The sequence below is a fragment of the Aptenodytes forsteri genome, unplaced genomic scaffold (genome assembly GCF_000699145.1).
Source record: "Aptenodytes forsteri isolate BGI_AS27 unplaced genomic scaffold, ASM69914v1 Scaffold27, whole genome shotgun sequence".
Taxonomy (NCBI): Eukaryota; Metazoa; Chordata; class Aves; order Sphenisciformes; family Spheniscidae; genus Aptenodytes; species Aptenodytes forsteri.
In genome coordinates, this window is record NW_008794407.1 from 1,632,108 (window position 1) to 1,644,838 (window position 12,731).

General features: G+C 43.4%; 1 protein-coding gene across 1 annotated transcript in view; it reads left to right on the forward strand.

Moving 5' to 3' along the window:
- Window positions 1-12,731, forward strand: part of FAM105A (family with sequence similarity 105 member A) — a 28,469-nt gene that overhangs the window by 3,591 nt on the left and 12,147 nt on the right. The window contains exons 2-3 of the mRNA XM_009287972.2: window positions 12,354-12,513; window positions 12,622-12,653. Of these exons, the coding sequence (XP_009286247.1) occupies window positions 12,354-12,513; window positions 12,622-12,653 (192 nt within the window). The remainder of the gene's footprint in view (window positions 1-12,353; window positions 12,514-12,621; window positions 12,654-12,731) is intronic.

Sequence of the window (12,731 nt, forward strand, 5' to 3'; positions counted from 1 at the left end):
CGCGGGGGGGCTGCCTGGCGCGGGAGCGGCGCGGGGGCGTGTTTGGGGAGAGCCTGGCTGACAGGTCTTCGGGGGGGGGGGGAATTTGTACGTATCTGAGAAGGGTTTGGGTTTTGTCTGGGAACTGGTGTGTTCCAAGTGCCCTGCGCTGTTAGCTCTAACGTACATGGAGATCGCCGTGGTTTTAAAACAACCACCCGTGCCATTTTCACAAGTGTGCTTTTGGGGTTTTGCTGTTTGTTTTTTGGAGTTTTTTGGTTTGGGTTTGGTTGGGGTTTTTTTTTCCCCTACTGTGTGGAAGCTGAATTTAAATGTTGCAGACTGGCTTCTATTCCCATCGGAAAGGCGGAGGTTTAGGAAAAAGGGGATCAGAAACGAGCACGTGATTCGGGAAGACTTGGGAAGGTGGACATGCATCCCTTCTGACCTGCTTGCCAGTTGCGTGTAGCTCTCGGTGCGATGCATCTCTTACGTCACTGTGAAGTCCCTACTGTGTGGAATCTGAATTTAAATGTTGCAGACTGGCTTCTATTCCCATCGGAAAGGCGGAGGTTTAGGAAAAAGGGGATCAGAAACGAGCACGTGATTCGGGAAGACTTGGGAAGGTGGACATGCATCCCTTCTGACCTGCTTGCCAGTTGCGTGTAGCTCTCGGTGCGATGCATCTCTTACGTCACTGTGAAGTGGTCTTCGAGACGGAAGGTGCCATGCCCTGCCAGCTTGCTTTGCCGCTGCACATTTTAGGATACGTTTCTGCTTTGACGGTTACTGGTCCAGCTCTCATTTTGCACTGCCTTTCGTACAAACCAACTGGTTTGCTTTTTGGAGGAGCTGTTCAAACTGTATTCAGCTTATACTTTCATTTTCTGCAGTGGAGAAAGAACCAGATTTCTGTGGTATTTAGTAAGTGCGTTTTAAGCTAGTGTGGTGCTCACTGCTCTGTTGCTAATACGTGCAAGTACAGTTATTCCCACTTCCGTCCTTTGGCCCGCTCCAGTTTCTGCAAGTGATGAAACAAAGAGGTAAAGTGTGTGAAACAGGAAGAAATGACCCGTTTTGGTTTTAAGGCTCAGAAAACTTCTTTGTAGTCACTGAAGAATTGCTTTAAGAATTTTATTTCTTTACTGCTGGACAAATAATTTAATTAGAAATTGAAGGGGACACCATACAGTAAGAGGAAAATTTTGCATATCTATACAATTTGCAATTTTGCATATCTATACAAAATACTACCCGGTGAAGGGTGTTAGAATTGATTTTTCAAGGGCAAAAGCAGCATTAAAATGCTGGTCAGCATATTAAATGTAAGTGCTTTTATGGATAAGTAGCTGCATTTGGATTTGGAATTCTGAAAAAATGATTTAATATTTGTAGTTCTGAGGGTTTTTTGCCATTGGGATAGAAGTTTTTTCATTTTGTTTAACTTTTTGGACCAGGTTGCCTGACTAGATGGTGTGGATTTCCCATTCAGCATCAGGACTTTCTGTCCACCTTGTTTCTTAGATACAGCTTCTAGGTTAAATCCTCACATCCTATCTACCAAGGCTATAACAACAAACATTAAAGGGTTTTTCGGTAATGTCAGCAGTTTTTCTTGAGCTTAATGTCTGAAAGTGATTGACCTTGCATGATTAGCCAGGCAAATGAGTTAGAGGTATTTCTGAAATACCTCTATGCTGTACCTCCTGACCCTGCACAGCTGAACCGTGGGAGTCACGGTGCCAAACTATACTAGGGGAGATGAGTACGGTTATAATTTAGTTGCTTTGAAAACACAAGGGAATAACTAGTGCTCAGGAGTCAAAAGGTTGTATAATTACGCTGCTTGCATTACACTCGCATAACTAAATTTGTGGGTGTGATTAGAATTGCATAAAGTTTACGTTAAGGAGCTTCTTAATTTTCTCTTGTTTTAGGCTGTGAAATTATTTATTTAAAAATTAGCATTGGGCCACATTAGTCCTGTTCTAATGACATTTTTATTCAGGCATTCTGACTTCTAAAGGAGTTACAGTACTCTTTAAAGTCAAATGCTAATCTGAGTTGCTGTCTGACATCTGACCCTGAATCGCTTCCGGATCTGTTTTCTGCTTTGAGGGAATTTGGGAAAGCATGGTGGACACACAGCATCCTTTCTGCACTCCTGGGTTGATACAGCTGGCGTGGTGCCGGCACGTAGCAGGAACGAGGAACTTTGCCCATGTGCTCTGTTGCTGGGATTCCCGCCGTGGCAAACACCAATTCCTCTGTGCATGGTTGCAGCACCGGGGATCAGACACGACAATGTCGTGCCTTCCAGAAGGACAGAGAAGTAGCTATTTATTAACTAAAATGTCAGTGTTTCGTGACAGAAAACTGTCAGGACTCGCGTACTTCAGCCACAGCAACGTAAAAGTGGTCAATGACAGTTTTAAGAGCGGAGGTTGTAGCTAGGGATCTTGTACCAGTTCTGGGGTGCTAGAGAGGGTTTAGTTTGTGTATTACAAAAATTGGTTTGAGGGATAGTTTGTTTTTTTCCCCTGAACAGTATAACTCATAGCTGGGCTATCGGTTGCCTGATCGTATAAAATCATGTCAAAGTTTTGCTCCAGCATAAGTGAGGGAAAACAGGAGATAAGGGTGTTACTGTCTGCTTCTTGAGAAGGCTCCAGTGAAGATAAACATGTTGTAAAATACTCCAAAACTGCTGCAGGCTACTTCATGAATTTTCTGAGAAATTTTTAAGTCGGCAGCTTTTAGTTTCTTTTCAGCCTTATTCTGTCTTTGTAGCTTCTTCCCATTTTTTCACTGCTGAGGAGTGATACTGTACATTTTTGGCATCCTCAGGATCCAGACCCCAGTGCTTGGGATTTCTGTGTAGCCTGTGTGGAGGTGCTGGAAGCTCCTGACAGAGAGAGGAGGAGGTGTGTCTCTAGCTCCCGTCCCCATGCCACCGGCGGGGACAGATGCTGCTTACACCATGTACCCGTGCAGAGGGATGTGGCTAGCAAGGCAACTTGTGCTGCCCAAACATTTCTTTCAACAAACATTTCTCTGAGGAGAAGGCTGTGGACTGAGCGGAAGAGTTGTGTTGTCTTATTTGGGCCACATCGCGTTAAGGTGGAGGGCTAAAAATACGGGATGATGTGGCTGTATAGAATCATAGAATCATAGAATCATTGAGGTTGGAAAAGACCTCTGAGATCATTGAGTCCAACCGTCAACCCAACACCACCATGCCCACTAAACCATGTCCCTAAGTGCCTCATCTACACGTCTTTTAAATACCTCCAGGGATGGGGACTCCACCACTTCCCTGGGCAGCCTGTTCCAATGTTTCACCACTCTTTCAGTAAAGAAATTTTTCCTTACATCCAATCTAAACCTCCCCTGCCGCAACTTGAGGCCATTTCCTCTCGTCCTATAGGCTCAGTCTCTAGTCCTGTTGCTAACTCTGCATGTCGTGCTGGGCAAGACCCCGTCTCAGATTCCTTGTCCATAATATGTTGCTGAGATTTTCCAGATTTTCTGAGTGTTTAGCATTTAAGTTTCCAGGGCGGGGTGGTCATGTTGGGTGAATGGTGCTATGAAAGTGGGAAATGTGTACCTTAGCATCAAACTGGTGCCTTGGTATGATGTGGTGTGCGTGGGGCTTTGACTGTCATCAGGTCTGCCCTAGCATCTGTGCAGCGAAGAAGCATCGTGGCAAGGTGCTTGGCACTGCCCGCAGGTCAGCTGCCACCGGGGGAATGCTGGCAAATTTTTAATTGCCGAGTTTGTGCGAAATCAGTCTTTCTGCAAACTTAAATATTTGTTTCAGGTCTGTCTGTGTGACAAAGAGACGTCCTACCGGTTTCCTCCAGTTTTGCTCTGAGCACAGCTCCATGCCCCCTGTGTGCCTGAGGCCGTGTTCGCTGCCCTTCAGTTCTGGTTTCATTTTGTTCCACTTCCTGCACATGAATTTCAGCTGTGACATGCTTGCCAAAGGCTGAGGTCTTAAAAATAGGGGATTTCATATCATTGTAGATCTTTAAAAATGACACTGCCAGGTTCCAAGGTTAGAAACTGTCCAGTACTCTGTATTTCATTTTCTTAGTTTGCAAGTGAAAGTAAGTTGTGCCTCTGCCAAGTGCCAGCCCCTCAAGAAGAGCTCGATATGCAGGGTCACAGTTAACCATATTTTACAGGGCTGCATAATTTGTATTTTAAGTCGACCTTGCCACATAACTGTCCAGTTTTTAGGCAGTTCGTGCAAATGCAGAGGTGTCAGGGAACCATGGTCTCTTGGTCCCTGTGACCAATGTCCGGAGCGCTTTGCTTGAAGCTTCTCTCGGCATCCAAATGTCTGCAACAATACCAAACGTGCATTAGCAATAATAATAATAATGTGTTTTTACAAGCAGAGAGCTTCCACACAGAATATTCTGGGTTCTTGAATCACATTTTTATGAAATGTTTGTACTAGCTATGACTCTGGTATTACACTGAGTGATAGTAACTGAAATTTAAGTTATTTTGATGCAGTCAGTTTTACCTTTTAACATGCCTTTTTTGCTTAAGATTTCAGGCAAGAAGTGCCCGGTAATGCGCTCTCAAAAAAAGGCAGAGGATCCTATGCGCGTGGCCTAATTAAAAAATGCCAGTTTGAAACTGTTGCCCTTTAAAAGATGAAGAGAGAGCAGGGTTTAAACATGCCAGCTGCTTCCATCCTAGTAGCGTTAGCTCAGCAGAATAAAGCTGAAGTATTGACTTTCATCAGGCTGGACGTTGAGAGGCAGGGGGAGAGAGATGCAAGACCAGTTTGTGTCATTTGCATTCAGAGTGATGGCTTTGATATTTTGCTTTCTGTTGCCTTTCCCTTCTGCTTCTAATCTGTCTTGGAAAGAGGGAGAGAGGCAAGTAAAACTCCCAAGCAAACAAATAACACGGCTGGAATAACCTCTGCACATACCTAGTGGGAAAGCACAGGCTTTGTGATCCGATGCAGCACCAGGAGATGTGAATTATTTGTGATTATTAATCACAAATTATATGTGATTGTTAATCCATATGAAAAATACGCAACTTTGCATGGCGCTTCACTGCATGCAGAGTCTGGTGCGCTTTTGGAGAGGGCTGTGCTCTGAAGATGGGCGTAAAATCTGTGTCGTGAGGGTACAGCAGTCAGACCCTGTACGGAGGTGGGAATGACAGGCTGCGTGGATGCAACCTGGTCAAGGGGGGCTGGCTTTCAAAGCAGGGTCTTCACCTGACAGTAGATGTACGCACCGTGTGTAAGAATTAACAGTTGTGACTGATAGTGCTTAGACAATAAACAAGCTCAGATGAATTGATTTTTTTTGGTTGCCATGGGTTACTTGATGCTGCTGTTTTCCCAGCTATCGCTTGGGCTAACTGTTCATTGACAGGAAGAAACTCAGAATTCCTTGGACTGTCCTGCAGTGCGTGCCTACCAAGTTGACTGGCATTTCTTGCTGCTTTCTCCTCTGGTATTAGACTGAGTGATAGTAACTGAAATTTAAGTTATTTTGATGCAGTCAGTTTTACCTTTTACAATGCCTTTTTTGCTTAAGATTTTAGGCAAGAAGTGCTTCAGCACTTCAGCAAAGGACCCCTCAAGGCGTCAAACCACTGTTTAGGAATGTGCCAGCTGGTGACCACCGAGGGGCTGGGGCCTCACCCAGGGCCGTCCAAGGGGTGTTTTGTCCCAGGAGTGCTGCCGGTGGAGTCCGATCAGCAGCTTGTTTTCCTCTATGCTGCTCGCATTGAGATCTTTCCCATGTGGGTTTCTGTTGACGTTCCCTCTTCCTTGATCCAGGTGTCTCTCACCCCTCCTCCTGTGCAGCTGGGGGGCTCCTCTGCTTTGCCATTTGCATCCCTCCTCCCGTGCCAACGTAGTGGCCGCTGCTGTGACGTGGTGGCCACCAGTCCCTTCCTTTGGGGGGATGGGTGGCAGGCTCAAGAAGGTCCTGCTCCTCCTGGGTGGCAGTGACCTGGCGCCTGCGCTGCCGGGGGGTCAGGTGTGTATTCAGGCGGGGCCGGGGGCGCTTCCCGCGCCGGGGATGGGGACAGCCCTCGCTGCAGCCTGCTGGACCTCTACCTGGAGAGACCTGGAGGGATGCTGCCTGTGGTACCACCCAGCCTCGGTAGCGCCTAATGACAGCGCATCCTTGGAGGGTTGGGCTGTAGGTACAAGTCTTGTGCTGTCTAGCAAACAAGATTTAAAAAAAGGAGGCAGAAAATAATTCTTATTGCTAAGTAAGACTTCAACTTTTTTTCCCATAACCAAAGCTTCAGTTATCTAGACAAATCAACAGAAAAACCCAAGGTATTTATACCACTTAGCCTTTCAGCTAAACTTAAGCATAAGAAGATGTTCGGGAGGAAAATATTTCCTTTACTGTGTCAGTTTGGATTCAGCGCAGAAGAAAAAAAAAAAAGGCATTTTGAAGAGTTGTGTTCGCAAATAGATAAACCAGAAACAAACATGAGCGGCATTAGGAATGATTCAACATGCAGCTCAGCAGCAGGCATAATAAGAATCCTTAGAGTGGGCTTCCTTCAAATAATAGATTTAGTGCATTCATGTAAGTTGTGTTTGAAGTGTACAGGCATTAAACAGCAGTTCTGAACAAGGATGGATTTTTTCCCCCACATTTAAAAAAAAAAAAAAGAATCATCATAGTAGCAGAAATTTCAGAGGCTTCTTCTTTAAAAGGAGGTTATTTTTTCACTGTTTTTTACTCATACTTAGGAATAAGAGCTTTAAAGAGATACTTGTTTTTTATGGCATGAAATGCTTTTCACATATTGCTCTGGACTGTAAATTCTCTGAAGGCTTCTCTCATGTTTTTTTCTTACATAAATGGAAGTGTAGCTGAGCTTTATTCATCTGAAGGTCCTGGATGAAGCACCTTAGAAAGCCTTAGAAAGGAGGCTGAATTATACAGGAGATCAAGAACTGAACTTTCCTTTTGTTCTTGTAGGAATTTGCATAGAGGAAAATGGCATGTGCAGGCTAGGGCATGCATTAATATCTTGAATATATAGATGAAATTGGTTAAAAGAATCATCATAGTAGCAGAAATTTCAGAGGCTTCTTCTTTAAAAGGAGGTTATTTTTTCACTGTTTTTTACTCATACTTAGGAATAAGAGCTTTAAAGAGATACTTGTTTTTTATGGCATGAAATGCTTTTCACATATTGCTCTGGACTGTAAATTCTCTGAAGGCTTCTCTCATGTTTTTTTCTTACATAAATGGAAGTGTAGCTGAGCTTTATTCTATTCATCTGCCTGGATGAAGCACCCTGTGCCTTAGAAAGGAGGCTGAATTATACAGGAGATCAAGAGCTGAACTTTCCTTTTGTTCTTGTAGGAATTTGCATAGAGGAAAATGGCATGTGCAGGCTAGGGCATGCATTAATATCTTGAATATATAGATGAAATTGGTTTTGTAAAGGTAACTCTAATAGAGTATATTTTAGATAATCACACAGTAGGTAAGAATGCATCGTGTTTGTTGCTACACGGTAGGAATAAGTAAGTGTCACAGCTGGGTAGATATGTTAACAGCAGCAGTTGGGGCCCTGTTGACGACTAGGGAGTCCAAAGGAGGCTGCCAGCCTTTTTACTCTATTTTTCCTGAAAGGTCTTTGCAGAAAGGGGACAAGGGGTGAGAGAGCACCTGGGACTCCTACGCAGGACAGCTGTGTAAATAAAGCCTTTCTTGCAAGTGATGGGCCTCAGTGCTACCGAAACTATTCCGTTTTCTAGGTAATTGCGTGATTCTAGTTATGCTTTCAGGCTGGGATTCTGTTTTGTTATTTTTTGGCGTAGAAGTTGAGATCTGATCAGCAGACACGGTTGAACTTTTGATAAGTCACTGATGATTACCATCTTTGCCTGTAAATTATTCTCTTTTTCTTCTTATACCAAGTAGAGATCCTTGTATCTAGTTGTTATGTTAGAACAGGTGAAGAGGGTTTGCTTGACAAGTTGACATCGCTTTGCTCAGTAAAGGAAGGGTTTCGTAATGAAATAGTTACTGAATTAAGCAGTGCTTCCCACGTATCATGTTTTGTGCTTGATCTGTTCTGTTTTCGGTAGTTTTTCATTGTTTTGGCGTGGCGCTGATAATAAACTGGGAAATCAAAGACTCTGTAATCACTTGGCACTACTTAAAACGGCACGTTTCTCTCTTCTAAGCTGTTATGGGGTGTAATCTATTGTAGGTATTGAATTTTTATAATTAATAGCTCTTTGTCTCCCTCTTGGCTCAGTCAGTTGAGGTGGAGGTGCACATGTGTGCATCTGCGCGTCATGCTGGTGCCTGCTCTGTAAGGAGAATTTTGCTTGTTTTCCCTTAAAAGAGGGACTTAGCCTATTTTATAACATGCCTCGGTACTGATACGACGTAGCTTGGAAAAAGGTGATGTGCAACTGTGACAACAGCTCTGCAGGCACACACTGAATGCAGGCAGACTTGGAGCTCCACGCCAAGCCTTGCATCTCAGTTGAGGGGTCTCTCTTCCTAGCTCTGGGTCCAAGAGAGGAGGGAGAAGGAGGGGTACGGGTGGGCAGCAGAAGGGTTGGAACAAATTCTGTCTCCCTCTTTGAAGGAGGGGATACCTGCTTTTTGGGAACTAGGAACATAGTGTTGTGTGATGGGAGGGATCCCAAATTCTGTCTCCCTCTTTGAAGGTGCTTTTCGGGAACTAGGAACATAGTGTTGTGTGATGGGAGTATGAAGCTTGGCCACTTAATGGTAACAAGTACTACGTCCTGCTTTTGATATTGAAAAGGCTGTGAAGAGGAATGTCGTGAAAAGAAGTCACATGGTCAGCTTTTAATTTTGGAAGACACTCTGTTATCTTCCCCATGGCCTTGTTACAGGAAGGGAGGAAAAAAGTAGAAAGGTGAATGTGCCATCAGACATGCTGGAATATTGGATCATGCTTCAGCGCTGCGTACAGTGCTGCCTGCTACTTCCCAAGCTGATCCCTTACATTTTGCATTTCATCAGTTACGCATTTTTAAGGTTGCAGCCTCCAAAAAAGTTATGAGGGAGTCAAATGTGGGGCTAATCCTTTAGAGACTCTTCTTGAGTTACTTGTGAAAGAAGCAGATGTTGCCGATGTCTCTTACTCTTTTTTCTGGCCTTTTTTTGTTGGCTTCCCCCCCCTCCCCCCCTTTTTTTTTTTCCTTCTGCCTGTCTCTCCAGCTGACTTTCGGGCGGGGTAAAAGTTTAAGGTTTGGCACTAGAAGGAAGTTGATGATGTGGCATGAAAAGAAAACACGGTGTACTCCTTGCATTGTAAGATAAACACTGCTATCAGCTCCTACTTCAGTGCTGTTCAACCTCTGTTCATCCAAATTTCTGCTTGGAGCTGTGTTAGAAGTCCCAGGGCTTGGTTCTCCTGAGTGGGAGAAGAGTCGGGCCTCCCTGTCCTCGCGGTGGTGCTCGTGGTCAGTCTTCAAAAAGATGTGGGCCCAGCAGCTGGTCGCAGCACCGACGCGTTGTCACCATCTCCTGAGGAACAGGGTTAATTGTGTCCATATCCCCAGGAGTGGATTAGGTTTAAAAATCCGTGGGTTTATTTTACTTCCCCCGCCACTGTGTTATTAATTTAATTGCTCTTTGGTTTCTGAAGAACTTTGGAGGGGGCAGGGAGGGGGTGGAAAGATCTATTTTAAACTTCTCTCTTCTTTAATTCATGTCTTGTTCGTGATGTATTTTTACCAGCGGCACTTTGCAATCTAACTGCCACTTCTAAATGTCATTTACTTGAATAAAAAAAAAAGTAATTACCTTTCTAAGCACTGAAAGTAGTCACTGAATCAAGAAGTGCTGTTTGAACAGCAGCTGTCCTGTGACGAGAGGGAAGGTTTATGAAGTCCAGGGTATGCTGTAATACAAGTGTAGCAAAAAACCTCAAAATCACTTGTTTGCAGGTTTTTCCCATCTCCCATTAGGCTTTTTATTAGGGAAATACCTACTTATAAATCCCCTATATTAAATAAAAATGGATGAACAATATTCGATTACCTCATGTTTTCTCACATTGATTTGTGGTTTCGATTGAAACCAGTAAGCCTGTGCTTCCCAGTGCTCCTTGAATAGTGGCTCATGCACCTGTTAACCATGTGCCTTGAAAGGGGGTTTGTTGGACTCCAGTACGTTTTTTGCAGGATTACTACCATCAAAAGCTTTTTCAAAAGATCGTTTGATTCAACTTAAAAGCTGATGCAAACCTCTCATCTTTTTGCCTGTAAAAGGGGTAAAGGAAGAAATTTTGCATTCACATGTATTTCTGGTGCTCAATAAAGCAAAGTATGTCATTTGAACAGATGGACCAGCTCTCACTTTTTATAGTCCCAGTTTGTTTGAAATCAAAAGAGGGACCATACAGTCATTTTAAGTAATGAAATGAAAGTCTGCTGCATCTTCCTTTCGATACCGTATGTTTAAATTGCTGTTAACGAATTCCGTTTGAATCATCGTTGGTTTTCATACAACAGTGTGACAATATAAATCCAGAATACCCATTGATCCATCGGCTGAACCGCATTTGTAAGCCTTCAGGTTCCATTCTAGTTAGCAGAAGGTTCAGTCATTTACAGTCCGCTGAGGTTTTTTCAATGCTGATGCCTTTATCCTAAAGAAGAGAGAGAAAAAATTGCGGTGGCTTGATTCTGCCAGACTGTTGTTGGTTGCTAATTCTCAGTTGTTCTCTAGGTAGCAATTTGGGTGCTTATTAAGAATGTGCCTGTTGGTGTCCATCAGCAGTAAGTGTGTGCGTGTGTGCTGTTAAGTGGGAGTGTCCCGGTGTTTCCATGAGCTATGCCATTTTCGAACCTTACAGCTGATGTTTTGCTGTCTGTTACTTGACATCAGTAATAAATGCTTCCTGCAGCTGCAGATTTTTGGTCTTTTTGGTTGCGCGTGAATGCGTGTCTTGCTTTTTCCTACTCGGTGTGTGCAGGCGAAACCCCCGGTCGTGCCAGGTACGCACACGTTAGTGCAGCACACGAGCAGAAGCTGACAGAAGACCTGTCCATTGTCTTGTACGAAAAGTGTTCACAGCAGTACGGGTTTTGTGTAAATGGGAACTAGCACCCCAAAAAATTCTCTGATTACCTCTCTGAAGTTTATTAACACCTTTTCATTTACAGCTCTTAACCTGCCTTTTCTTCATGGGAGAGACAAGGTCTGGGTCTTGCCTACAGACAACTAGCATATGACATCCTGTAATAAAACTTCTTTAAACAACAGAATATTGGAAAAGGCCAAATATCAGCAGTGCTCTGTATATATGCAACAGTGCTTGTAAAAATGTATGCGTAGCTGTTTATCTCGTTGCCAAGGTAGGGATTCACATGTACCTCTTCGACTGGATAGTTGTCCACAGTGCATGGGCTTAAGTTCCTTGGAAAACTTAAGCCCCTCTTAAATTTCCTGTTAAAGCCAGGAGGGGCAGAAGTTCAACTGACATAAAACTATGCTGAATGAGTAATTCCCTTTGTGGACTCTCTGGAGAAGGATCTTTTCAGCCTTCTCTGGGGATGCCTTTATAAAAAGTTGAGTTCTCTTAAAGTTTTGTACTAAATCAATAAATAAGTTAATAATAGAGCAGCTGTTGATCATAAACTCTGGGAATTTCCTATACTCAAATTTCAGCCAGAGGATAAATTTCTCACTTAGGGAGCAGATACTGCCTTTGTCAACTATTCAGTCTCCAGGCCCTCTCTCAATTCTAGGTTTTCTTACCAACAAAAGACAACGAAAACCTTCCCTAACCCTGCCTGTAATGCCAAGAGAGCGACAGAAACGTGTCCTGGTTTATGTCTGTGAAGAACAGTGAGAGCGCGCCCCCTTTGTGATGATCTCCTGAGCTTTCTGCCAAATCCCTGGGGAGGCGCTTTCTCCGGAGTTTTAAACTGACCCTAAACTTACCCAAATTGAGGCAGGAATATTCCTTTAATTGACTTAGTGACAAAGTAATGACGGTACAGGTCTCTGGATCAGCACATCCTGAAACAAAAAAATTTTTTTTTTTTGTTATTGAACAGTTGCTTTGATATCAGTCTTTCTGTGACTCCATTGTAACTGTATATCTAGCCTTCACTGTGTGGAGGAGAGCTTGGAAATGTGAACCACGTGCACCCAAAACCCTAGAAACTTGAAAAACTAAGTATATAAAGTATATATATTAAGTATATAAAAATATACTTGCCTTTTACATTTCACGTTTTGTGGTTCATTTGAAGTGGTATCGTACTTGGATGATTTTTCTTTTTGTAAGAAAACAAACAGAAACAAGTATTGCAAAACAGTGACAAGATTTTTTCCTCTCTCTTTTTATCCCTATTTTAGGAAGGCATGAGGTGCGGTCCTGGACAACAGCCACCAAGCAATCCTTGTGTCTCATGTGGCAAAAAGTGAAAGTGCAGCTAATGCTAGGCATGTCTTTCCTCGTCACTATTTGTTGGTATTGCAGAAGGCTATACAGCTTTTTAGCACAGCTACTGAAATGGTAGGTTTTTATTATGCAGACTTTAATCTTCCCTGCTGTTGCTTATTTCAGTAAATACTGACCCTTGACAACTCCTTTTTGACGCCTGTTTTATCATTTGGATTTCAGGTGGAGCAACTACCTTCAGAGAAAACTCATAAGTAATCTTTTTGTCATTCCCTGTTCATTAACCGCACACACACCCCCCACACCCCCCGACCCGCCACTACCCTTTAGAT